Source organism: Sinocyclocheilus rhinocerous, unplaced genomic scaffold (assembly GCF_001515625.1).
Source record: "Sinocyclocheilus rhinocerous isolate Xijiao unplaced genomic scaffold, SAMN03320098_v1.1 scaffold963, whole genome shotgun sequence".
NCBI classification, from domain to species: domain Eukaryota; kingdom Metazoa; phylum Chordata; class Actinopteri; order Cypriniformes; family Cyprinidae; genus Sinocyclocheilus; species Sinocyclocheilus rhinocerous.
Genome location: NW_015638949.1, coordinates 337,030 through 364,035, shown reverse-complemented (window position 1 = coordinate 364,035; position 27,006 = coordinate 337,030). Strand labels below are relative to the sequence as shown.

Here is a 27,006-nt window from a genome sequence, read left to right as displayed (position 1 = left end):
GGATGAAGATGGGGGACAATGTCATTATGTCATCACATTATTTAATCAAAAGCACACAGTGTTTAGACACTTTCAATTCAAGTCACACTCTTGGAAATTATTGTGAAAATAAACTTTAAAATAGGAAGCATTGCACATTAAGACTTGTTAAGAGATAATATCTGGCTTTGCATGCAGCACACATAAGATTGCATATCCCTCGACTGGTGCAAATTTCTTTTAAGGTTTAATGGCAAATATAAATTCAGAGTGATTATATCAGGCACGTTTAAAAAAAAAAATCTTGCATACCAAAAAACAAGTCGATAGATTTTTGTTGTTTAGCACATTCAGTCTTATGTAATATTCACATGCCCACAGTCAACAGCTGCTGATTTCTATCAAGTTTCTATGCTTATAACACAGTATTCCCTGATAGATTGCAATCAGTTTGGACCGTGGATTTTTTTTTTCTTTCTTTTTTTTTCTTTCTGAAACAGCCTTGATATCAGCTTTGTTCTCCTCTTTTACTTCTACACCAACCAGTGTACTGGTCGCACTATTTCTGTTAAGAGAAAACATTGCCTTCATTATGGTTTGACATTCAGTAATTTTTTCTTTAAAATGGCTTCAATAACACCCCAGGTAATAGAGAGCAATAACCCCACTGGCAATTATATATGTACCTTTTTTCAAGTACAATGCATACTGCTACATTTTCTCTAAAAGTTTCAAAGTTTTTCCCCATGAGACAGAAAGACAGAATGTTTTCCTCTGCTGTTGCTAATGAGGCATTCTTTTAAAAGCAATCGGATGAGAAACTATCATAACAGTCATATTACTGACCACAAAATCCTCACACATGCAACAAAAACATGAAAACATGAAAACTCAAAGCAGTTTTACATGCAGCTACATTCTGAGCAAATGGCTTCTATCTATAGATATACGGTGGATAATTTTGAGAAGTACTGCTTGCAGGATATATAACCTTTTTTGATTAACATCAAAATTTCAGGTTAAAATGTATATGAATGTATAAGAGAAAACTGGTCAAACATATGTGGACCCCATATGTGCCAACACTGAATATGAGGTAGCATGTCACACTGCAAGACAGCTGAAGAAAATATATTTTTGAAAATGTATTTTGTTTATACATGAAATATCTCTCTCTCTCTCTCTCTCTCTCTCAGCGCGTCACTTCCGGATAATCGAAAATGGGCAAAAAGGCGGGAGCTGGTTGCTGAAGCCACGCCTACCTAGCTCGACGGTGGTGACAGCAGCCGCAATCCACCTGTCACTCAAGTGGCCACGCCCTTAATTATGCAGAACTTTAAGACTTAATATAATTTAAACAGATGAAAAAAATTTCACCCCCCTCACAGTTGTTATGAAGGGCAAAATTAGCTATATAGACCAAAATAATTGTTTGAACCAGGCTGTAAACATGTTTTTTTCTGATGTAAAGTTGGGCATTTTAACATGGGGAGTCTATGGGATTGACTCCCTTTTGCAGCCAGCCTCTAGCGGCCAGTTGACGAATTACAGTTTAAGTCACTTCCGTGTTGGCTTCAAGAGAGAGTGGGAGGTTGCCGCTTGGTACAAACGTGATTAACCATTAAGGAACGTTTCACTCAAGCAACATTGTTAATGTTTAAATTACTATATTTTGATTGTTTACTTTTTGATTTTGACTTTTTAGCGGGTTTAATAAATTCTGTATACATTATATGTGAGTTTGCTGTTTTTATTGCATACAAGGTCTGTTCAAAAATAACACACACTTGGCACAAATTGTGTAACTATAACATATTAGTGTGTAGAAAATTTCAACACACTTTCTGTGTTAGCAGGAATAACACATTGGTTGAGTTAAAAGTAACAAAATGTGTTGTCCTTAACTAGACACAGAGGTGTGTTAAGAAACAACACGGGTTGTGTTATTTTCAACACATCCTTTTTAAGAGTGTATGAAAATGGTATATAGACTAGCAAGATCAACAGGTCCAAAAACTCTAGTTTTGAGTAGGCCCTCTGTGTTTGTTTGTTTGTTTGTAGGTCGATAACAACCAACTTCCCTCAAGTTCACCTAGAACAACCCCAGACATGACAATCAAGTGAGACTGTCAGGTGAGGTCTTGCCATGACAGCTGATTAGCATGACCCCTCATCATGCTAAATGTGCACTATGGGCCTCTCATGACCATCTCATAATACCTTCTATGTACAAAAACCTCCAATCAGAACTGTCTCTGATGTCCTTTTTCTTGTTATGGAAACCCTGCAGACAAAATTATTAGCCATTCCTTTCCAGATCTTCCTCTTCTATAAGTGGCATGTTTAATCCCTGTTCACATATTATTGGCTTTCAAGTGTCATTTAAAATTGCCATGAATCAGCATGAAAACCTTGTCTGAGTTGTCCTTGACTGTGATCTGGACAGTGATAAACTTTTGTACAACAAAAAAAGCACAGGTACAAAAGATACAAAATCCTCAGGAAGTGTTGCCCTGGACCACCATTTTGCAGCTAATGAAATAAAAACATGGAATCCCATATTGTTCAGGTTTTCACTGGAGAAACCCATTAAGAATGTATGAAAATCTTGACTACTCTTGAACTTTTCCTTGAGTTGTTTATATGAGCCATCACTCCTTTCATCTATCAGATCTTAAAATCCCGTCATAAAAAAATAAAAAATGAAAAGAAACTAACCCTTGCTTTGTGTTTGGCGCTCAGAATCTATCAGATCTTAAAATCCCGTCATAAAAAAATAAAAAAAGAAAAGAAACTAACCCTTGCTTTGTGTTTGGCGCTCAGATCCAATATGATTATATTTTTTTTTTAAAAAGCCTCAAGTGGGAGATGATACTAGGCACCCTCAAATTGTGAGATGACTCATACCTTTCAGAGGTTCTGTCTAATGGGAGAAATATGGCCAGCATGGGGAGCGTGCACGTGAATGCATGGTCAGTGCATTCAGTTGTCTATTTAGTCCTGTGCTTATCATCTGTCCCCTATTGAACACGTGTGTAGAGCACGAGTGCTCAACATAGATGCTGATGTCTCCACTCCATATTCCCCACTCAACCCAATGGACAAAACAAATGTAACCTTTTCTATTTAATGCCACACTGTGCACTGCTTGAGCATCTGGTTGAAAGTAGGACACAAAAGCACCTCTTAGCACAGTGGGGATGAAGAACATTGTGAGAAAAAAAAGTGACGTGACATGTGGCCAAGTATGGTGACCCATACTTGGAATTAGTGCTCTGCATTTAACCCATCCAAAGTGCACACACACAGCAGTGAACACACACACACCGTGAACACACACCCGGAGTAGTGGGCAGCCATTTATGCTGCGGCGCCCGGGGAGCAGTTGGGGGTTCGGTGCCTTGCTCAAGGGCACCTCAGTCGAGGTATTGAAGGTGGAAGAGAGCGCTGTCCCTGTCAGTACGAGACTCGAACCCGCAACCTTTGGGTTACGAGTCCGACTCTCTAACCATTAAGCCACGACTTCCCCTTGCACTCTAAATTCGTAAGCATGTTATCTTCCATCCATCTAACCGCCCATGCATATATTCAAATCCAAATCATCAAAGACTGCTGGTTGAAGTGAGAGAAAAGTGTTTATTACATTTGAAATATGGATATTTTTCTTACAAAAACTCATGCATTCGCTACAGGGGGCCTTTATTCATGCCCCGGAGCCGTCTGCGGCACGTTTTATTATGAATGCGCGAGCTTTATTTGACGACTTGTGGACTGTTCAACTGCAACACCCGCTGAGTGCCATTAAACAGCTTGAAAGATCAAAGACCATTTTTAATATAACTCCGACTGGATTCGTCTGAAAGAAGAAAGTCATATACACCTAGGACGCTTCGAGAGTAAATAAAACACAAGCTAATTTTCATTTTTGGGTGAACTAACCCTTTAAGGCCAAAGTATACTTCGGTTTTTACTCGTACGCGAGGGTCAGTGTCACCAAAATAGTATGCGTGCATTCGTATAATGTAGAGACATTCCCTGCATTATTTTAGGAAAATGTTTTGTGATTACAGTATTGAGCTGCTGGTGTCATTAGCAGTTAGCAAGACACATTTGCATAATTTTCCATGATTGTGCAGTTTAACATACAGTTTTTAATTTAAAAAAAATGTAATTTAGGGGTGTTGAACCAAAGGACAACAAAACATAACAGTTTGGCAGTTAAAAAACATCAACGTATACTGACCTGAGAATCATTTTCTCTGATATTTCAGCAATCAAGTATGTGTGTTTTCTATCAGCTGTTTAGAATTAGAATCATCAATGCCAAATTCGCAAATGAATCACTCTTTTGATTCAATCGGTCAAACGGGTTTGCAAAAAGATCTGAAATTGTTTGGGATTTAGTTTGATTAATTCGGACAGTTTACTCACGCACTGAATTGTTTGCCGCAGTTTGTTTAATTCTTCAAGTCTGTTAATTAAAAATATTTTCCATTTAAAATAATTTTCCATTTTCTAGATAAAACAATGCTGTTTGTTTACTGTCATTTTTCTGTGATTTTTCACCATCAGAGGGTAAACACAAAACAAGAAAAAAAATGGCAGAGGTCTATTGACTGACATATTGAATGCTACATTTGTTGTCTCCTTGTGTCCACATGCATATCCATTTTCAGTCAGTTCATGCTTCCTTATGCTGTCTGCCCAACGTTCAAAGCTTGTATGGAAATTTCAAAGTCCTTTTATTGAGACATTCATTGATCCAATTCTTTTCTTTGAAAGCCTCTGATATGCCAGAGCTAATGGTGTTAGCAGGCATCAAAGGTTTATGAACAGATCAGATCTTTTTATCCCCAAAGCTCACTTCCTCTCTTTTATATTATTTTTTAATTCCACTGTGCCCCAGTAAAAATTGGCGCATAAATGCTTGTCTTGTTTTGACATGATACTATTGCATGATATTATTGATATTATTTGACATGATATTGACAAGATAATAATGGTCACAAATCTTGATTTTTACTGGAATTTTAATAAAGAACACACTGTAAAAAAAAAAAAAGCAAATTTTAATAACTTCATTCAAAACCATATATACAGTATTTACAGTAAATGACAATCTCCTAATATTACCAACAAACAAAATCACTGTAAAGGCTATATGACTTCTACTATAGGGCAGTACAGGTGCATCTCAATAAATTAGAATATCATGAAAAAGGTCAATATTTTTTGTCACTCATTTCAGAAAGTGAAACCCATATATTATATAGATTCATTACACATAGAGTGAAATATTTCAAGTCTTTATTTCTTGAAATTTTGATGATTATGGCTTACAGATAATGAAAACCCCAAATTCAGTGTCTCAGAAAATTAGAATATTACATAAGATCAATTTAAAAAAAGGATATTTTAAACAGAAATGTCAGGCTTCTGAAAAGTATGTTCATTTCTATGTACTCAATACTTGGTTGGGCCTCCTTTTGCATGAATTACTGCATCAATGCGGCGTGGCATGGAGGCAATCAGCCTGTGGCACTGCTCAGGTGTAATGGAAGCCCAGGTTGCTTTGATAGCGGCCTTCAGGTCTGTCTGCATTGTTGGGTCTGGTGTCTCTCATCTTCCTCTTGACAATACCCCATAGATTCTCTATGGGGTTCAGGTCAGGCGAGTTTGCTGGCCAATCAAGCACAGTAACATCATGGTCATTGAACCAGCTTTTGGTACCTTTGGCAGTGTGGGCAGGTGCCAAGTCCTGCTGGAAAATGAAATCAGCATCTCCATAAAGCTTGTCAGCAGAAGGAAGCATGAAGTGCTCTAAAATTTCCTGGTAGATGGCTGCGTTGACTGTGGACTTCAGAAAACACAGTGGACCAACACCAGCAGATGACATGGCAGCCCAAATCATCACTGACTGTGGAAACTTCACACTGGACTTCAAGCAACATGGTTTCTGTGCCTCTCCACTCTTCCTCCAGACTCTGGGACCTTGATTTCCAAATGAAATGCAAAATTTACTTTCATCTGAAAAGAGTACTTTGGACCACTGAGCAACAGTCCAGTTCTTTTTCTCCACAGCCCAGGTAAGACGCTTCTGACGTTGTCTCTGGTTCAGGAGTGGCTTGACACGAGTAATGCGACATTTGTAGCCCATGTCTAGGATTCGTCTGTGCGTAGTGGCTCTTGATGCGCTGACGCCAGCCTCAGTCCACTCCTTGTGAAGCTCCCCCAAATTCTTGAATGGATTTTGCCTGACAATCCTCTCAAGGCTGCGGTTATCCCTTTTGCTGGTGCACCTTTTCCTACCACACTTTTTCCTTCCACTCAACTTTCTATGAATATGCTTGGATACAGCACTCTGTGAACAACCAGCTTCTTTAGCAATGAACTTTTGTGGCTTACCCTCCTTGTGGAGGGTGTCAATGACTGTCTTCTGGACATCTGTCAAGTTAGCAGTCTTCCCCATGATTGTGTAGCCTACTGACCCAGACTGAGAGACCATTTAAAGGCTCAGGAAACCTTTGCAGGTGTTTTGAGGTAATTGGCTGATTAGGGTGTGACACCATGACTTTCCAATATTGAACTTTTTCACAATATTCTAACTTTCTGAGACACTGAATTTTGGGTTTTCATTATCTGTAAGCCATAATCATCAAAATTTCAAGAAATAAAGGCTGAAATATTTCACTCGGTGTAATGAATCTATATAATATATGGGTTTCTCTATCTGAAATGAGTGACAAAAAATACTGACCTTTTTCATGATATTCTAATTTTTTGAGATGTACCTGTATATAAATTAAGACAAACAATAATCGTTGTTTGATGAGAATTTTGTAGTTTCATGCAATATCATGCATCATTTGAGTTACATATACAAATTCAGCTAGCATGTTTACCCATATATTTAGACTTACAAACATTACAATGTCTTCAAAGACTTGGTTTAATAAGTCCATTTTAAAGCAATAGACTTCTTTGAATATACTCAGTGAATAAAGCACAGATCACTATAAATGTCAATTATTTTGAATCCACAATCACATTATCCCCAAATTTGGTCCAAAATTGTGTAGTTTCCACTTTACTAACAAACAATGTTGCTAACTTTTCTCAGCTCTTTTGTACATTGCAAAGATGAACTGTACAAAGATGCTTGTCTGAGGTACTTTGGTCAAAAATTTGAAGAGGTCAGAAACCTGCATCACGTTGCCATGATATTTTGAGTTTGAAGAGAAAAGAAGAGAAAAGAAAAGAAAAAAGTGATGCACACATTACTGCATTGTTAGAGTTGATTACCATTGGTCTGCTCTGTTTCGCAGCTCAATTTGGCACATGTTCTGAGATATGTTCTGATTATGTGTTACGTAACCTCTCATGCAGATGCTATAAATGAACATGTACAGTACACTGAAGAATATTTTAAAAGTAGAAATTGTAGGTAATTGTTCATGCAATTAAATGGGGAAAAAAATGACATCAAAACTGGATGAAAAGCCGTAAACTGGCTATTGCTTTAATGAACTAGCCAAACATAAAACCCTTAAAGGGCAAAAACCCCAATCATAGGCAACTAAAACATTCTTAAAGGGGAAACCTAACAAGCACTGTACATGAATTCTGTCACATCCTTAAGTGTATATGCAGTCACAAAATGTAGTTTCATCTGATCATTTGTGCATTGATTAAGTTGAGTGGGTTTTATTTTTCCTGTCTCCCTCAACCTGTCATTTTATTACCAAATATAGAAGTATATTGAAGAGAATTTTCTCTATTACAGGAACAAATAGTCTCTTACGTTTGAGTGCATATAATCTTTATACACCTTTATATAGAACACGTGTGGCTCATTGGTGTCATGGGGTTTTTCTGAGAATCCCAATGCTTATACTTAATATATTAACAGCCTTGGATGTAGTTGTACATATATTACATTCGGATACTCAGAGGACACGTGTACCAAATCTTCATACAAATGGTGCCACACGTGCACGGATGCTCTCAAATTGATCTCACACTGATTGAACTGTCCATGTAAGACAAGTCAGTGAAAGTCACTGAAACTCTTTGCTTGATCTCACTTTTTACAGTGCTATGACTGGTATCAGAATATGCTCTTACAATGAACTGACATTGAGTTTTTTTTTTTTTTTTTAAACCTTCTATATATGCCAGCCCCTTTTTTCTCTAAAAACCACAAGGGAAAGTGATTTGGAAATGCCTGTCTAAACAATGTGTGTATATGTAACGTGATATAGTATCAGAGCGGACCGCTTTAATAATTGAGGCTTGGGTCAGTAAATGTATTTATTGCAGAGTTAAAAGCATCAACAGCTGCATTCTGACTAAAACACTGTCAACATCATTTCAGAGGAACAGCTTGTGTTGGACAGTATACATTTTAAACACATTCCTAAATGTTGTGCTAATTGTTATTGCTGAATGGACTGCAAAAATCACTGGCAAATTCATATTTCAAACGCATTCAGTAACAACTGTAATATTCAAGTTTAATATCAAAGCTACTACTTTTTCTGATTCGTGAAAAGAGACAAAATACTGCTTTTAGTCGTCTTTTTTGCTATTTAAATTCGATGTAGAAGTGTTATGTTGAAGTGGCATTAAAGAAGATTTGAAAGTCTGTCTGAACAAATGTGTGTTTATATTGATAATCTCTATAAGCCTTCCACAATTAATCAGTCTTAATCTGTATTTTGTTTTGTTTTCCAGTAAAAATAAGAAAACAAGATAAACCAATATGAGGAACAATAATAGCTAATAGATAATTTGACACATTTTCAAAGTTTATTTTTCTTACCCAAATTGTATTTTTTTTAAGCACACCTAGATTTAACACGATTACAAAAAAAGAAAAAAAGTCTGTCAAATTTGATTTACAGATACATTTATTTGTAACTCATGATCTTGCTACAGACATATAATGTAACATGCAAATATTGGCCACTAGTAGCCATCAATATGGGAGGAAATATTTAGAAAAACATCAAGAGGTTAATTTAACAAACCACTGAAAACACTGTCTCACATTTTCATCGTACAGCAGGTCCCAGCAGACACGAGTCACACAGAGATATAGTGAAGAAAGACGCTACACAAACACATCCAGCCTCATGCTGTTTTTACACAAATAATAAATCAATTCCCTGTTTTGTAGCCTGTAAGTGATTGTCTCTTGGAAATGTTCAACACAAGCTGTTTTTAGAGTCTGAACTCAAAAAATCTATCAAAGCACCAAATATAAAAGGCTCATTTATGATATGTAAAATAATACCTGTGAAGACAACATGTTCCAAAATTGTATGTATGTATTATTTGTTTGTTTGTTTGTCACTGTACTGAAGCCAAAACCAATTATTAAAATATTAAAGAAACACTGTTTTAATTCAATGGAAATGTATTTGTATAGTTTATTTAAAGGATGAATTTGTTCCAAACAATGTAGTGCCTGAAAATAATGTCATTCAACCAACAGTATAGACAAATTATGATCATATGTACTTTGCAGGGAAAGAGAAATGACCTGAACCCTGAACTACTGTATATAATATATAAATAATAATTTATAAATAATAAAATAAATAAAAACTCAAATAAAAATGAATAAAACTATATATATAGACATTTTAAATAGCTAATAAAAATGAAAAAAACAACACTTGTTTTTTTACTTTTTAACTAAAATTAAAAAGAAAATAAAAATCTAAAAATAAAACTAATTTAAATATTAATAAAAAATATAGCTAACAGGATCTCAATGAAACTAAAGTAACACTGAAGATTTATTTATTGACTTATTTTTAAAAGCCTGTCCTGAACAAGATAAAGTGTTTATCATCACACACTGACTGAAGCTCAAAAACCATGTTGTTTGCACACTGATAATTTGGATAAGATAGGCTCACATCAAAGTGTAATTTTAGATAGTCTCCCTTTAACTCTCATATCACAGCGTTACAGCAGTGATACATGTGACCATCTCTACCCTCTGCGCTAGCAATTTCATGCCATGTGTTTTCTTCCATTCAACACTCAAAGATCACAGACCCGTTTCCATGAAAATCCAAAAGACTCACTAGAACTGAGTTTCCATCGCCACCTTGGAATTATAAGGTTCTATCTGCACTCTGAGCAGTTTTGAGATATTGAGCTTCAAAGTTTTTGCAATCCATATAAACTTTAAAAGACAAAAAACAAAACATGATGTAAATAAGTTACAGAATATGTCACAGAATAACAGAAGAATATGAATAACTCAATAAAAACTATATACTATATGTAAAAGTACAATTCAACAATTAAGGCAAGAAACTGCAGGCAACTTTTTTTAATACATTTTTAAACTGGCTTTATCTAGTGTTCAGATTTCGGTTCAGGAAATGTATGCAAATTAGTACATATTTAATTAGGTAATGCGTCATTTGCATATTTAAAATAACATTTCAGAAAACTTGTAATACAAAAAAAATAAAAAAATAAAAATCTTAAAAGGAATAGTTGACCCAAAAATTAAAATTTGCTGAATATGTACTCACTCTTGCGCCATCCAAGATGAGTTTGTTTCTTTATCGGAACAGATTTGGAGAAATTGAGCATTATATACATCACTTGCTCACCAGTGCATCCTCTGCAGTAAAACACGCAGCTTTTCGCTTCACAGGGCGGTAATTGGTGGACTGGAGTCGTGTGGATTACTTGTGGATTACTGTGATGTTTTTATCAGCTGTTTAGACTCTCATTCTGACGGCACCCATTCACTGCAGAGGATCCATTGGTGAACAAGTGATGTAAAGTTAAATTTTTCCAAATCTGTTTCAATTAAGAAACAATCTCATCAACATCTTAGATGGCCTGAGGATGAGTAAATTTTCAGCAAACGGGTGAACTATTCCTTTAACGTAATCAAGGAACTGGGGAAGTATGGTATTAACTATTAGTTAAATTTTACCTATTCACCTGGGGTGTCTTGCCTTTAATTTAAATGAAATTATTTATTCAAAATACATACAATTGTTTTCAGGGGTTGTGTCAAGTAGAAACAACTGAACATTGTTTACACTGTGACTTCCCTGTGTATAATAAAAAGATAAGCCTGCTGTATATATTATATATATATATATATATATATATATATATATATATATATTCATTCTGAGTGAATAGATGAATCACTGTGTATCACCATATCTATTAAGGTTTCCGTGTAAGCCATCAAAGAGTAACATTGGCAGGAATGATTACAACCCAACTGTATACCTCTACTTTTCAAATCCCCATACAAACATCATTTTATTTCTAAACTCCTAATCACTTGACCTATAGTGGCAAGCTGCGTTAAAAGCATACTTTTTACATTGATATGTAGGTCAAGAGCATGTCTGTCATTAGGCTGCCTACTAGAATGCTTTTTATGCTCGGCCCATTTGATGTAGATAATACTGGAAATGTAGCATTACAAGGACAAGAAATCAGTCGTGATTGTGAAGTGTGTCCCTGTTTACATACACCAATGTCAAAAACATAAATACCCGATGCCAGAAAAATAACTTACTACTTACCAGTGTACCACTTCAATAGATTAACCATCAATGTGTAATGCACACACTGTTTGTCATATGCTGCTGTGCTGACAAACAACCACTAAATATGTTCTTAAAAGCACTCAGAACTCCACAGAATAAAGTCAAAGCTGATTCAAATCAGTCCAATATTAAAGTAAATGAAAATGAAAGTGCTGTGCAAGGGGAAAGGGAAATTAGCATGCAGCATGTCACCACATTGTGCTCTAAGCCAGTGTTTCCCAACCTTTCTTTAGTCGCGGCACCCTTTGGAAATTTTAACAAATTTGTGGCACCCTACAAAATTAATTTTGTCACAATATTTGAATTTCTAACTTCGATATGATACTTTGAAAAGTATAGATATTCGGTACAGCAGGGAAGAACTGCAGAATATACTGTCATACGGATATTTTTAATATTATAAAAAAAATTGTCCATCAGTGGTGGCAATCAGTAGGCTCATTTCTAATGAAAAGACTAATTTATATGACAGATTTTAATGTAGGCTTTTATTCATATGTAAACATTGTGAGATAGCTAGTTATAATGGTAATTAAACAAAGTTTTGCTCACTCAAGTGTAGATATTCGGTACAGCAGGGAAGAACTGCAGAATATACTGTCATACAGATATTTTTAATATTATTAAAACATTTTGTCCATCAATGGTGGCAATCAGTAGGCTAATTTCTAATGAAAAGACTAATTTATATGACAGATTTTAATGTAGGCTTTTATTCATATGTAAACATTGTGAGATAGCTAGTTATAATGGTAATTAAACAAAGTTTTGCTCACTCAGTGTATTTTTGATTTTACAGTTGGGTAATTTTGTTGCAATAGCACGAGATGGCTTGATTTTAAACTTTGAATTGAATAAAAAATGACAAGGAGGCTAAGCAGTTAATAATACAATAAGAATAAATAAAGAGATGACTAATGATAGCACAAATTAAAAAAATCACGATAGGCCTACAAATTGTACTACATAGATGTTTCCTGTCAGCTCGATTTTTGAGTGGACTTTGCTGTTCCGATGAGCATGAACGGTATATGAGTGGAGGCGGAGCACTCACATGGGTCGTGAGCGTGAGCGACTGAGCGGAGCACACACACGCATAGAGCGGGATAATACGCAGAGGCGTCATGCCCCCTCAGATTTTTGAGCCAAGTGGATTTTGAATGCAGCTTCCAAAAAACTAAAAATAGCCAATTAATATTTTCAAATATTTCCACATAGTGAGATAGATATGTGGGGGCGTGTTAGAATGAGCCGTTTTATGGGGGCGTGGCAGAGTCTTAACTTTGATAAAGAATATCTCTTTGGTTTTGAGACTTTAGTCTTTGCAACTTCAGGGATCTTATCAGCTTGTAACACTCCAAAGAGAAAGTAAAACTTGAAATCGCATCATATGACCCCTTTCATTAAAGGGGTCAGATCACACAGAGGCACACAGTCTTACCAGCTGAAAAAATAGTCTTTTACACTTTATCCTGTTAGTTAGGTCTTTGTTTCTCTCCACACATGGCTCAATTCTGTTGTTAGTCTTATCTCTCACCTGAAGCTTACGAGACTCACCGTTTCAAGCTAAATTATAAACATACCTTTCAGACATTTTGATTCCAATGCCAAACGTTTCAGAATATTAAAGCAATTTATTGACACACAGAACAGTGAACATGTACAGGCATTTTCATAACAATATCCACCACACTAGCAGTCAGATGTTTTTCTCAGTATTTAAAGACACTGTATTTTGTACACCACTGTGATTGTGATTAGGACAGTACACACTGTGAGCAATTTCCTGCTTGTTATGTAGAGTTAAATAATAGAAATAATAAAAGTTTTTGAAGAAAAAAAATCTTTTCAGGGTAGGAGGAAAGTAAATTCACATAACATTAATTCAATGTAAAAATGAATCTGAATTTGATATGCTTCAATATATGGAGACAACTCCACAATGAGATGCCTAGTGATTTTATTTACAGAGAAGTACTGTGCTAGTACCATGGTACAGTGATGTGGTACTGTGATATATACAGTGGTGAACCATATGCATGTTCTATTTACATCGTACTTAGTAGTTTGAAGAATACTAATATGGTACATGTTCGTAGCATTTGCATGCATTTGGACATGTTTGTTAGTGTTTCATTTTCATCGATTTTCAGACTGGCTTTTAAAGCTCAGATACAGAGAGCTGACCATCGTAGCCTCCTCAGGCAGTGACTCCTTCATGTCTGTGTGTTTCATGCACAGTAGAGTTCCCAACAGTTTGGGGGACTTCAAGGTGAAAAGTAGGTAGATACACGGATTGGCAACACTGTTCAGGCTCGCCAGCAACATGAGGATGGTGAAGGTTGCAGCTGAAATATAAAAATATATATACTGGTTAGATAGCAGTCATTACATTTGGTCACATTCTTAATAAATATCCCTAAACATTTTATATTAATTGAGCATAGCTCTGTGTAACATGTAGGAGAGAGTGGGGAAATTGGAACATCTTCCATCAGCTTAACCAATCAGAAATGAGTTACAGGGGTGGCATCAAATTTCATTCATGATCACCTTCCTAAGGTACAAGTATCCATGTTTAAAAAAGGATTTTATATATATATATATATATATATATGGATCAAAAACATTATGATGTCCGCATCAAAAGAAATTGACAAAAGTGATTTTATGTCCATAGAAAGCACATTAAATGTAAGTAAAGTGTCTACTTTTAAGGTTTCAAATAAGTTTTTGGAGAATAAAATGTCAAAATTTGGTTGAAATAATGTCACATTGTCATTCAGTGTAACACAATGTTTATGTAAAAATTCAAACAACATGCTTATTCTGACGTGTACATATTAAAATATATAAAAGAATAATGGAGTATATTAAATTTGATTGGGTTTTAAATTAGTAAAAAATTCTTACTGACAAATGGACAAAACCTAGGATAGTGGCAAATTTAAAAAATGTAAAATTACAACTAATTAGTATTTGGGGTGAAAGTAATTAGTCTTTTAATATGTCATAAATTGATTTTTGTTGTAAATATGCCTGACAAGATTGTTACACTGAATGACATTTTAGTGGGTCTTAGTGGGATATTTATTTTTTGCTCAGAAAAACAAAAACAAAATTGCAATTAAATTAAACAGAATTTTTTTTTTACATTTTTTTGGGGAAAAACAACAACAATTTAAAGCAGTATTACACTTATTGTTTTTATGCTTAAACCCTTTTTCGTCTTTGACCCATATATATATATATATATATATATAATACAGATAGTTCGCTTTTATTTCTTTGGTTCATTAAAATTATTTGGTGGAAGATGCATGCAGCACTACTTCTGCCATGTTAATATTCGATGTGACTCTCAGGACACGCCTCGGTCTTCATAGTGTTGTGATGCTTCATATTCACGTAGCAGCAGTGGTGATGAGAGAACGCGCTTGAGAAACAGTTTAGAAAGGAGAAATCACATCGTAACTCTCACCCTGATTAAAAACGATGTAGGTCTACAAATCTTTAAATAACAATGATAAAACACCATCATTCGGTGTGTGAAATTCAAGATTCTCCTCCATCACTTTATTTTATATTTTATTAAATTTGTCAGTAGGAGACGATAAACAGAAATATTAGCGTTTTTTTTCTCCCAAAAACAACTTGTCACCTTGTATCAGCCCTATTATTTTTTATAAAGGCATACTATATCTTAAGCATTTTACATGTAGGTTAAGATTAAGATTAAGATTAAGATTAAGACGGCACAATGCTATTTATTAACACTTAAAGACCCAACAGAACAGTGTTTCTTAGAAGACTTTGTCTTATTCTCAGTCGGAGCGTCCGCGTCCCACACAGACCACAGCTGAACGGTGAAGAACGGAGCCCAGCACACGGTGTAGGCAAGCACGATCACCACCGTCATCTTCACGGTCTTAATCCGAGATTTAGACACCGACGCCACGTTGCTGGTTCTGGAGGAAAGAGGGTGCGGGTGTCCACCATCACCTCCCTGCTGCTGCTGCTGCTGCTGCTGGGTCTTCAGGTACAGATTGATCTGCAGCGCGCGGCAGATGCGCACCTGGCACACCGTCACAGTTACGATGGGCACCAGAAATATCACCAACGTCGTCCACGTCATGTACGCTTTAGGTCCCCACGGCTGAATGAACTCTGCCCAGCAGTCGTAGACACCCGGGGCGATCTGAACCCTGGAGAAAATAAACAGTTGCGGGACGCTGAAGACGAACGACACGAGCCACGCGACGCACACGGGCAAGTTCCAGTGCGCGCGCCGCCTCTGGAAAGTCACCATGGGGTTGCAGATCGCCTGATAACGGTCAACAGTCATCACAACTATCATATAAGTGGAGGCGAACATGCCGACGACCTGCAGATACTTGACCAAACGACATACGAGGTCAGGGCCGATGAAACGGTCTGTTATGTCCCACATCAGCTGTGGACACACCTGGAAAAAGGCGACCACCAGGTCCGCCAAACAGAGATGGGTCACAAACACGCGCATCCTGGACATCTGCTGTCTCTTCTTCCACAAAACCAGCAGCAGACCAAAGTTCAGAGCTGATGAGCAGAGAAAGATGACGCTCAGCAGCGCGATCTCGATTTGAGCTAAATGCTCGTTCCGGGGTTCGTCTCCGGTGGCTTCCATCTCCAAAGTTGCATTGCTTAAGTTTAATGTAAGCACAGGCATTTTCTTAATATCTTAAGAGTCTTAAACTAGTTCAAGTTCAGTAGGTGCAGTTTAACTGTCCCAGTGCGCACAAGACTGTCAGTATTCACGCGTCTGCACATCTTTAGTGTGTGTGAGGGTGAGCGGAGACTAGAGGTTCTATAGGTTGCTCTGATGGATGGGGGAGGGTCTTTCATACAAATACTTATGAGCATAAGATGGTATTCAGAAATCCACAAGCTGAAAAGATGGACTATATGTTCTTTATACAAAGACATTCGCTCTCTGTCAATTTTGCTTAATAAATATTTACTCTGGACCTTCCAGATAGAGTTGTATTTATAATGTAGCCAACATAGGTTATCTCCATTTCATTACTTAAGTGGCTAAAACCAATAAGTTGCACCAATTATGATTTGGGAGTCATAAGTAATAGTTCACCCAAAAATGAAAATTTGCTTATAATTTACTCACCCTCAGGCCATCCTAGATTTTATTATTATTTGGATAGTTCAACCAAAATTTATATATAAAATCAATAGAGTTTAAACAAAATTGGACCCAACTTTGATTCTATAGACAAATCCACACACACACTGAAACTTTTTTTTTTTTTTTTTAATATATGAATGTTTCGTTCCACAGAAGAAAATAAGTCATGCAGGTTTAAAATGACATGAGGGTGAGTAAATGATGACAGATTTGTCATTTTTGGGTGAACCTATCCGTTTAAATTCTCTTAAACTCTCCAAAGAGAAAGGAAAAATTGAAATCGCATCATATGACCCCTTTAAAAAGCTGTGGGACTGTATAACAACAATAATCAATGCAAAAATGATATGACACAACCTACCCCTAATGTCAATGTGAAATCATTATCATATTAAGTAATTCACAAACATATAAAAAATAATGCTTAAGTAATCTCCGAACATCCATGGACTTTAAAGCAAGACAGCACGACACTGTAAAACGTGATGTGGGCTACTTTATTTCAAAGTAAACACCTGGAGAGCTGGTTGCATAACCTTCTAATAACTATGAACTGTTGACAAAAGGAACATAATTTTTCCTTATAATGAAACCATGGCTACAGCTTCATATAAGATGTCTTCTCTGCAGGAGAGCTAAATTACTCCCTTCACTATAATAATTACACCACTCTGCTGAAAGGGCAAAATCCCACATCAAATAAACAAAAAACAAAATGAACTTTGCATCATTGCGTCATTCAATTTAGATGAATCCTTGTTCAAACCAATTACATTAATGAATGAATATGATATTATGTCAAACTAGGGAACTTCATGAATAATTAATAAAAGAAAACATTTTAGAGAGTGTTTATGATGCCCATGGTTCAACGACGGGGTAAATACTCCATATGTTAAAGCGTTCTAAATCTGAAAATGTGCACTTTAATGCTCCAAGACATTTTCTGCACCCTGACAACCATCCAAAAAGCCAATGGCCAATACAAATTCCCAAGATAGCAACAATAGATATACCTAAACCTTTGGTTGCATTGTATCTGCAAAGGCATAGGACAAAATAAGAAAAGTGTTATATGACTGCCCTGATGGTTCCTTCTCTCAATATCCATTGACACTATGGAGGTACACCTTCTCAACACAGACTCATAATGCATTATTGCACATGCATGCAGAGACATAAGCACTTCTGACACAAGTGTGTTTCCTTATCTGGCATCAGGATGTGCTGAGGGTGGCCAGGAGTTCCTCTTTGCTCATCTGATAGTGGCTCTTCTTCCATGTGTCCCTTAGCTTCTGAAGGATGGTGCCGATCTCTTTACCTGAGGTAAAACCCAGTTTGCGTAGGTCATGGCCACTCACTGGGAAGCGAGGGATGGACCACCTGCTCAGCTCAACTAAGAGTTTCTTTTCTCCCTGATACTTCAGCAGCTCCAGTACTTTACTCTGGGAGTCCGGCTCTCTAGACTTCAATGGAAAAAAAACAAAAAATTATATATATATATAAATCAGTGTTGTACGGAAGAGGATTAGGGCCAAGCAATAACAAAAAAATAAATAAAACCATCTCGAGATTAAAGTCATTATAATACGAGATTCAACTCGTTAAATTTCAAGAAAAAAGAATAAACACACTCGTGTCATGTTCATTTTATCTCGTTGGACAGTGTTGATCAGCGTTTGCAGTGGCACAGGTCGTAGAGAGTAATGCTTGCGTATGTGGCCGACCAGAGTTTGTTTCCGCCTTTTGCCAAACTTGCTCTTCTTCCTTTTTTCATCACATCGGATGCTATTTAAACTAAGTGAAAATTGTGATATATTCAATTTACTCTAAGTGACAACAGCAGCATTTTTAGTGATGTGCTATTTACACTAAGTGAAAATAGCCATTCTAGTTACGCTATGTAAAAGTAGCAGATCTTTGCAATAAGTGTAAATAGTAATTAGATGCTATTTATACTTATAAATAGTGACAGATACTATTTGCACCTCAGTATTGTTGTACATTAACAGGATGCAATAATAACAGAGTGTAAATGATTTTATTTATTAAAATGATTAAATAGACGCTGCCTTACTGGAAAAAAAAAAAAACCCTATAGCCTACTAACCCCTAAACCTACCCAGTTAATACATCATTATTAAACACTCGTTAGGCAATTGATTTCCACTTTTCCGATGTGATATGTGATGAAAAAAGGAAGAAGAGTGAGTTCGGCAAAAGGCAGAAACAAACTCTGGTTGACCGCATACGTGAGCATTGCTCTCTACGACCTACGCAACTGCAGACGCTGACTAATACAATCCAACGAGATAAAATTAACATGACACGAGTGTGTTTATTCTCAACATTTAATTTCGGCTTTTTTCTAGAAATTTAACGAGTTTTTTCTCAAAACTCAACAACATAATTCTCAAAATTTAATGATTTTATTCTCAACATTTTATTTAGACATTTTTCTTGAAAATGTAATGAGTTTAATCTCGTATTATAATGACTTTAATCTCGAGATGGTTTTATTTATTTTTTTATTATTGCTTGGCCCTAATCCTCTTCCGTAGTGTTGTTATTATTAACTAAGACTACTTAAAAAAAAAATTCTTGGTAATTTAAATAAATCTGAAATAAAATAAAAATGTAATACATAGAAAATATAATATAAAATATATAGAAAAACTTAGAATGTAGAAATGTTGCTAACTAAACTAAAAGTTCTGAAGTTCTAAAATATGTACTAAATTTACTAAATTTTAAATAAAATAAAAATAAAAATATTTTAAAAAAAATTTAATGACAAAAGCACATAAAATGACTCAAATTTAAACTAAAACTGTTAAAGGGGTCATATGATGCGATTTCAAGTTTTCCTTTCTCTTTGGAGTGTTACAAGCTGATTGTGCGTAGATAAGATCCCTGAAGTTGCAAAGACTAAAGTCTCAAAACCAAAGAGATATTCTTTATCAAAGTTAAGACTCTGCCACAGTGTGTGTGTGAGAGAGAGAGAGAGAGAGAGAGACAGGGTCACAGAGTCAGCTGTCTTAACCATGGCTTGTGTACTGCAAACACATTGCATCATATGACCCCTTTAACAAAAATATAAAAATAAAAGCTAATTCAAAATATTAATAAATACTACAGTAGTACACAAAACTAAAATAACACTGGAATGACAGTTTTAATGATTATGGGGATAAAGTGGGTCTTACAAAAAATGCATTTGTTAAACAAACATCAGTATGTCAAAATGCTTTATATTAAATTAATTTAATTTTAATTAAAACATTGTACATTGATTTAATTTTGAATTAAATTTAATCAATGTACAGCAACTGATGTAATTAAATTTTTTGTACTAAACTTTAGAAGGGAAGGAAAAGTACATACATCAATGATGAAATCTGTGTACAGTTTCATGCCGTCATGTTCGTCCTGTCCCTTAACGAGATCTCGCCTGTATTTGACCAGGAACAGGCCCAAGTTTTTCTCCTCTCTGGATAGTTTCAGTCGCAGATCCAGTTTCTCCACATCCTCCTGGCTTCGGAACAGAGCAGCCAGGATAGTCATGGGTTTAGGAGAGCTGTCATGAGCCTTCTGCCAGATCTGCTTCATCTCCTCAACATTGCCATCTGCTGGAAGACCTGCAGGAAAAGACACCGCAAGTCTGAACATTTATAATATAAAAATTATTCTGATATATATGTTACATTCATTAAACAAACAAAAAAAAAGATTTAATATGAACAAATGTTTTCCTTTTTACATCTCCAGAAAGTTACATTACCATTTTTATGCCCCACAAAAAATATCAAAGTTAACTTTAATTCAAAAATTTAAAGCATGTTCATCATAGAAAACTGTCCATATGAATTGCATTTTTAAATGCATTATGAATAATAAATTCGGATGGAAACCAATTAGTGACAGGCAAATGTCCATTATATTTTTAGATTTTCAGCCACAGTTCCTTACAAATATTTGCATCACTATTTTTTGTTTCTCACCTGTGTACTGGGCAAGGCCCAACTCATAGACAAGCTCCAGCAGGTGATCAGCATGGTTTCCAACCAGCATCTTCTTCAGCTCCACCCAGATTCTCTCACCTGAGATTCCTGCCAATCCTCTGCCATTCTCTCTTATTGCCTCCAGAGTCTCGGGTTCATGTTTCTCAGGTTCAGTTGCCACCCGACCATAAAATCTACAGAGCAATCAGACAAAAAAATAAATAAATAAATAAAGATGAACCACATTAGCCATTTACAGGCTTTACAGTGGACTTTACTTTATAATGTTCAATGAAAAATGTTATTGTAAAAAATATATATTGTAAAATTTAAAGGGATAACTCTGTTATAATTTATTCACCTTTATATCATTCCAAAGGCATATATTTCTTCCCAGTAATAGCACATAATTACCTGAAGTATCTTAGAATTCGAAGGTAGTCCTCTTGGATCCGCAGTGAGGCGCTGCCGACAAACCTTACTTTCCTGTTCTTGAGGTCCTCATATCCTTGGAAATAATCATAGAGTGTCCCATCCAGCCCTGTAAAAACACAATAAAGGACAAATCAAATACACAAAAATGTTAATTATTCCAAATGAAATTTAACAAATCAATGAAGAATTCATTCATGAAGATATTAAATTGCAAAGCTCATGCAGGTGAAATATTCTTTTAGAAACTCCTTATGTTTTACCAAGAAACATGGAGTTGATGGTGAGATCTCTGCGCTCTGCATCCTTCTGCCAGTCAGTGGTAAACTCCACCTCTGCGTGCCGCCCATCAGTCTGTACATCCACTCGCAATGTGGTCACTTCAAAGTTCTCATCATGAAGCTATAAAATGTATAAATCCTTATGTTTCAGTTTGCGGATATAACATTGACATTATGTGGAGAATTGTCACAAATTAAAACAGATCACCTAAACCCATTGCAGAAGCTCAATAATATGAATTAAAGGTTTAGAAAAACACCCAAGTAAAATGTCTGATGAATATCAATATAAAAACTATGCTTCACCTTACCCTGGCAGTAATGGTCCCGTGTTTCTCTCCTTTGTTGTTAATCATCCTGACTCCTGCTGCCTGGAACATGCTCTTCATTTCCTCTGGAGTGGCTGTGGTGGCAAAATCCACATCTTCAGGCCGTTTTCCTGACAGAAGATCCCGCACCGCACCTCCTGCAATCCTCAGCTCAAACTGGTTCTTTTCAAATATTTCTATTTATCAAAACAAATATCAAATGTTCCTTAGTAGTACAAAGTAAATAGCATGGTACACTAACATGGTAATCATTCAGAGGTTTGGACACGCCTGATTTAATAAAAATGTCAAATAGATTTATTTCCATGTGTAATTTTGTATTTTTGGTGACTTAAGTAATATTATATAATATGAAAATGCTAATAACAAAGAATGAGTAGGTGTGTCCAAACTTCTCACTGGTACTGCATATTAAAAGTGGTATAGCCTATTATCACTGTACCATGGTACCACCACAGTATTTTTGAAAAAATGATGATGACGTAAGATAAAGTGAACTTACCAGCAATACCAACCAGCCCGTCGGTACACAAGGACTCAAACTCTTTAGTTTTCAGTTGCATTGTGACTAATAATCTGCGACTCCACGTGAGATTAACTCGGTTGATAAACGAGGGGCGCAGAAATAATTTAGCCCACATCGGTGAACTTAAAGACAATAATGTCAGTGTCTCTAAATTTCACATGTCATATAAATAATACTGAATCTTAAATCTTCTTCTTCTTCTTCTTCTTCTTGTGTGATTTGCGGCAGCTTAGACGCTTCAAAGGCGTATTGCTGCCCTCCTCAGTTCATCTGAAGAGAATCTTAAATATACATAAACGTTAGGTTAATAAATAGCTTATGACTTGAAGTGACTCTTCGAAGCTAGCTCCTAAGGTGATGAGCACATAACGTGATATTACCAAAGATAACACTGTGAGGTTATAATTGGAGTTACCAAAAGAAACAATACATTTATCAACAATGACATAAAATAAGTTATATTTATTCACCCAAGAAAAAAATATATGCTTTATTATTTTAGCACATCTGTAGTTTCACTCACGCTGTGCGCAGCCATGACATTCACAGAAGGGGCGTGGCCAGTCTACACCGAGTTTCCGGGGTAGCTACGTAATGACCTTAACAACCAATGAAAATAGTTTATTTACTTTTTCAGGCTCCCGCACGGCATTCTGGATTTAGTAATACTAAAATGTATTTGCATTTCTTAGCTGTAATTTAAATAGGGTTTTAATGCAATTAATTAAAACGGAACCTTATCTCGTATTCCTGTTGATAAAACGGTCATTTATTATGTTTTATGTGTAAAATGTCAGCTATTAAAGTAATTCGCTTTTCTCCACATCAATCAAATCCTAGGGTCACTATAGGTTATTGGTTCAATTGACTCCAGAATCACTTGAGTATTATTCAGTCCGATTCGGTTTTGTGAAACAGTTCCAATGTTTCATTTATTAAAAGACCCGACTCAAAAAAATGATTCATCCCATCGAGTTCCTGGCTAATTCAATCAGCAGTAAAACAACCGTAAAGAAACATGTGAGTAGCATGATAATAAAAAGCATTATCTCTTGAGATTGCTTCAATCTCGATAGTTTGTCTAAGTTGCCGCCCATTTAAAGCCAAAGTGCATCGCGAGAGTGAGGAAGTGACAGGCTGTTTGCATATGAGGTGAGCAGCTGCTGGGATCCGGTTAGTCTGATTTAATGGCTAAAGTGGAGATCACCCCTTTGAGAAGCTGGGCTGATTTCTACCCAGGCTCAGAACGCTTCGCCAGACCAGACACGCGAGATCTGGCGAAATGGAACAACAGAGTGGTCAGCAACCTCCTGTACTATCAAACAAACTATCTGGTACTGGCAATCATTGTATTCCTGGTTGTAGGGTAAGTCCAGCAAGCTTAGCCTGTCTTCTTGGTAAATGTGATCATGCATGCACAATATGGGATTTAACTGTTAAATGAATATTCAAATAGTATTTCTAATTTGTCGTCGGCACGTCAATACAAACATCGCATTACACAAAGTATCGCGAGAAGTGACTGTTAAAACAAAATACTCTAAGTCAGCTTTAAATGAACATAGCTTTAAATGCACTATAAATAAAGTTCTAATAAAATTCACCTAAATGTTTTTTTAATGGTACTTTGATACTGTATTTTTTTATCTATTTTTTTTTAGAGAGAATTTTATGTTGCACTGAAGAAAATAAGCTGTTCCCATGCGAAGTTTTTGTCCTGTACAATTTAGAACATGAGGTAATTCTTAGTTAAATATAGTTAGTGGACAGTTAGTTGAACTGGGGCTGGGCACACATAGTTGTGTTGATATGTGGGCAGCTGTGCTTGTAAGATGAAGGCCAATCTAATGTCTGGGAGATTATGGTTTGGCTCTAATATTATAGCTAGTTGCTAAGACTGAACAATATTTAAGGGTGGAATCACATGACACTGTCCATGAGCGAAGGGCACGAAAGCAGTATTTAGTCGTGTAATCATTTCACAATCATAGACTGCATGCCTATTTTAACGTTTCAGAGTCAAAATTATTAAACTGTCAAGTTATTAATTATTTAAATATTTTAAGCCCAACATGGAAGATGCCTGCTTTTTGTCAACAATATTTTATTGTGTTTACACTTTATAACCGTTAGGTGTCACCATTGACATATGCTTGTTTTCTCATAAAACATAAAAGGCTGTGATCAAAAACACAGCGAGTACAACTTTAATGAGTACACTGCTTATTTCTAAGTAGACATCGAAGTTGGGGGAAAGAAGTGTCGGACACAACTGTAGTATAATCACTATAATTTTTGCCTCAATAAGATCCTGTCACTGCCAAATTCTCTGTCCACAGGTTCTTGAACCCTGTGAGCATGTTCACCGGTGCAGCAGTGGTCGCTTCTGTCTTCATTGGCTCTGTATGGGCAGGGGAGAACAAGGCGGTCATCAAAAAATTCAAGAAGGAGAACCCTGCTTTGTTTGTATTCCTGGTGATGGTCGTGAGCTATTTCCTCATGTCGCTTTTTGGTGGAGTTATGGTGCTCCTGCTTGGAATCAAGCTGCCTCTTATCTGTAAGTTTCTTAAGAAAATCATAATTTTCATAAATCTAAAAATGAAAGGAGGAAAAAAAATGTTTTCGTAAGATGGAAACCTATTCGATGGAAAACAATAAGACTCATTGTGGCTTGCAGGAAAACAAATGCAAAACAGCAGTTTATTAAATCCAGATATTATGTCATTTAGCACGCAACATGAAGCATCTGGAAGCTTAAAGTCATTTGTCATTTTGCATTTCAGTGATCTTTGTACATGCATCGCTTCGCCTACGGAACATGAAAAACAAACTGGAGAATAAGATGGAGAGTGCTGGACTCAAGAAATCACCCATGGGAATCATACTTGAAGCACTGGGTCAACAAGAAGAGAACCTTAATCAAATTCAAGACTTTCTGGAGAGTAAACTCAAGGAGTGAACTCTTTCGACTGTGCCTTACTGAGCTTCTCACCAATATATAAAGGAACCGCTTTCCGCTGGCACAATTTGTGAAATTCACTCCGTTTCTTCCAACATCTTTCATTGGCAAAACAAAAAGTATTTTTCTCAGTGTGTTTTTTCTATAATGGAATGAAAAAATTGTATTGAAAATAAGAGTGTTTTATTATGTTTGTTTACATCTCAGGTCAAATGTAAGAGGATGCCATTCAAAACATCTTCCAAAGATTTTTTTCTATAACCTATAGGGAAACGTGTCGTATGTGTATATTTCAAGTGTTAGTATTCTTCTCTCCCAGAATGCATTCATTCATATATTAAGACAATTCAAATTATAATATGACAAGATGTCATCGGGTTTACGATCTTCAAATATTCTGCAGTGCGATAACTGTAATTCTACAAAAGTCACTTTGTTTAACGGCAACTGGAAACTCCTGCGGTACTGATAATGAACTGTATTACTTTGTAGAATTGTTTACTTCTGTTTGTTGTTGTTGATGTGAACTGTTCATTGAACATTGATGTCTTTTATCACATTGCTGGTGTAGCTGTGTTGTAAAAGCAATATGAAGGTTTTAGATACTCAATTCTTTGCATCATGCCTAAGATCATCCCTTTGATTAATGCACAGACTTTCATGTCTTATTGCTTTTTTTGTCACCTATTAGGTTAAATAACTCGAAAGTTGAATTTCCTGTGGCGCTATCAACCTTATTTTGCAATGTGGAAATAAGCTTTATTCTATTAATGTGCTATTTTCGTTACAAACCAGTATGTTTATGATTATGATAAAGTAAAATAATATAACAAATACCAGTTTTCAGTATCAAGTAAAATAACAGACTGATGGGTAAAATAACTGGAGGTGAATGGCACCGGAAGCCTCACACATTCAAGTTACAAATGCATTTATGTAAAAAAAATAAATAAGGTGGATATTCTTCAATCTATGCAAAATGTGTTAATAAAGTCACATTTTTGTGTTTTATTTGAATCTAATATAGATTTACTTTGAAATCAAATGAATTGTTGTGATTAAATATGCCGTCTTGCAGCGTGAATGCGGTTTCTAATTACCAGTGTTATTTTAAAAATGCCATATTCATAATCAGACATGATTAACTGATTCCACAATCAAAGTGTTTGAAAACATTGGTTTACAAAGATAAAACTAAGTAATAGTCGGTCATGTGATCTCAGCATGTTGGCCCCATGCAACCTGATCTATGTCAAATAAATCAATCAGCTTTTCTTAGGCTACTGATATGACTGGAGTCTTCATCTACTGTGAGTGTACAGGACTTAAAACATGTTTTCCAAAAGTAAAACATTTTTAAAGAGGAACAAATAAACTGAATGGACCAAGCAGTGCATATGCCTGAGTACAATGCTCTAGAACAGTTTCTAACAGCTGTCTCGTTACAAGCTCACAGAATGACTGAACTTGTGGACTTACATAAAAAATGAGGAGTCTTTGAAATGTATGAGGAAATATGAATTTAAAGGTAGTTTATTCCCACACCTGATCCACATTCTGTCCCTCACTCTTATCCTATGTGCAGTAGATTACAGGGTGTTTCAGAGCAGCTCATCTGTGCAAATGTACCTACAGTAAATCATGCTTAGCTCCTAGATCTGAACCGGCTGAATCGGCAACTTCACTTTCATGTGTTAACGTTTAAAAACAGACCCAA

At 35.9% G+C, this 27,006-nt stretch overlaps 3 protein-coding genes across 5 annotated transcripts; 1 reads left to right on the top strand and 2 right to left on the bottom strand.

Annotated features, from left to right (window-relative positions):
- Positions 1 to 13,299: 13,299 nt before the first annotated feature.
- Positions 13,300 to 16,677, bottom strand: LOC107750238 (oxytocin receptor-like). The gene is made up of 2 exons (XM_016565541.1): positions 15,405 to 16,677; positions 13,300 to 13,930 (listed from the first exon to the last, which is right to left on the bottom strand). The coding sequence occupies exons 1-2, from the start codon at positions 16,288 to 16,290 to the stop codon at positions 13,722 to 13,724; spliced, it is 1,095 nt and encodes a 364-aa protein (XP_016421027.1). The 5' UTR covers positions 16,291 to 16,677; the 3' UTR covers positions 13,300 to 13,721.
- A 398-nt stretch (positions 16,678 to 17,075) lies between these two features.
- LOC107750237 (CCA tRNA nucleotidyltransferase 1, mitochondrial-like) lies at positions 17,076 to 22,912 on the bottom strand. 2 transcript variants are annotated; one of them, XM_016565540.1, is made up of 8 exons: positions 22,854 to 22,912; positions 22,307 to 22,611; positions 21,787 to 21,980; positions 21,458 to 21,596; positions 21,177 to 21,303; positions 20,763 to 20,956; positions 20,146 to 20,399; positions 17,076 to 18,227 (listed from the first exon to the last, which is right to left on the bottom strand). In XM_016565540.1, the coding sequence occupies exons 2-8, from the start codon at positions 22,443 to 22,445 to the stop codon at positions 17,979 to 17,981; spliced, it is 1,296 nt and encodes a 431-aa protein (XP_016421026.1). In that variant the 5' UTR covers positions 22,446 to 22,611; positions 22,854 to 22,912; the 3' UTR covers positions 17,076 to 17,978. The 2 variants fall into 2 exon arrangements, with proteins under 2 accessions (XP_016421026.1, XP_016421025.1); XM_016565539.1 differs by lacking the exon at positions 22,854 to 22,912 and having other exon boundaries at positions 22,307 to 22,796.
- Positions 22,913 to 23,214: 302 nt separating this feature from the next.
- LOC107750278 (PRA1 family protein 3-like) lies at positions 23,215 to 26,300 on the top strand. Of its 2 annotated transcripts, XM_016565592.1 has the most exons (4): positions 23,215 to 23,350; positions 23,434 to 23,696; positions 24,670 to 24,887; positions 25,114 to 26,300. In XM_016565592.1, the coding sequence occupies exons 2-4, from the start codon at positions 23,518 to 23,520 to the stop codon at positions 25,287 to 25,289; spliced, it is 573 nt and encodes a 190-aa protein (XP_016421078.1). In that variant the 5' UTR covers positions 23,215 to 23,350; positions 23,434 to 23,517; the 3' UTR covers positions 25,290 to 26,300. The 2 variants fall into 2 exon arrangements, with proteins under 2 accessions (XP_016421078.1, XP_016421077.1); XM_016565591.1 differs by having other exon boundaries at positions 23,215 to 23,696.
- Positions 26,301 to 27,006: the final 706 nt, after the last annotated feature.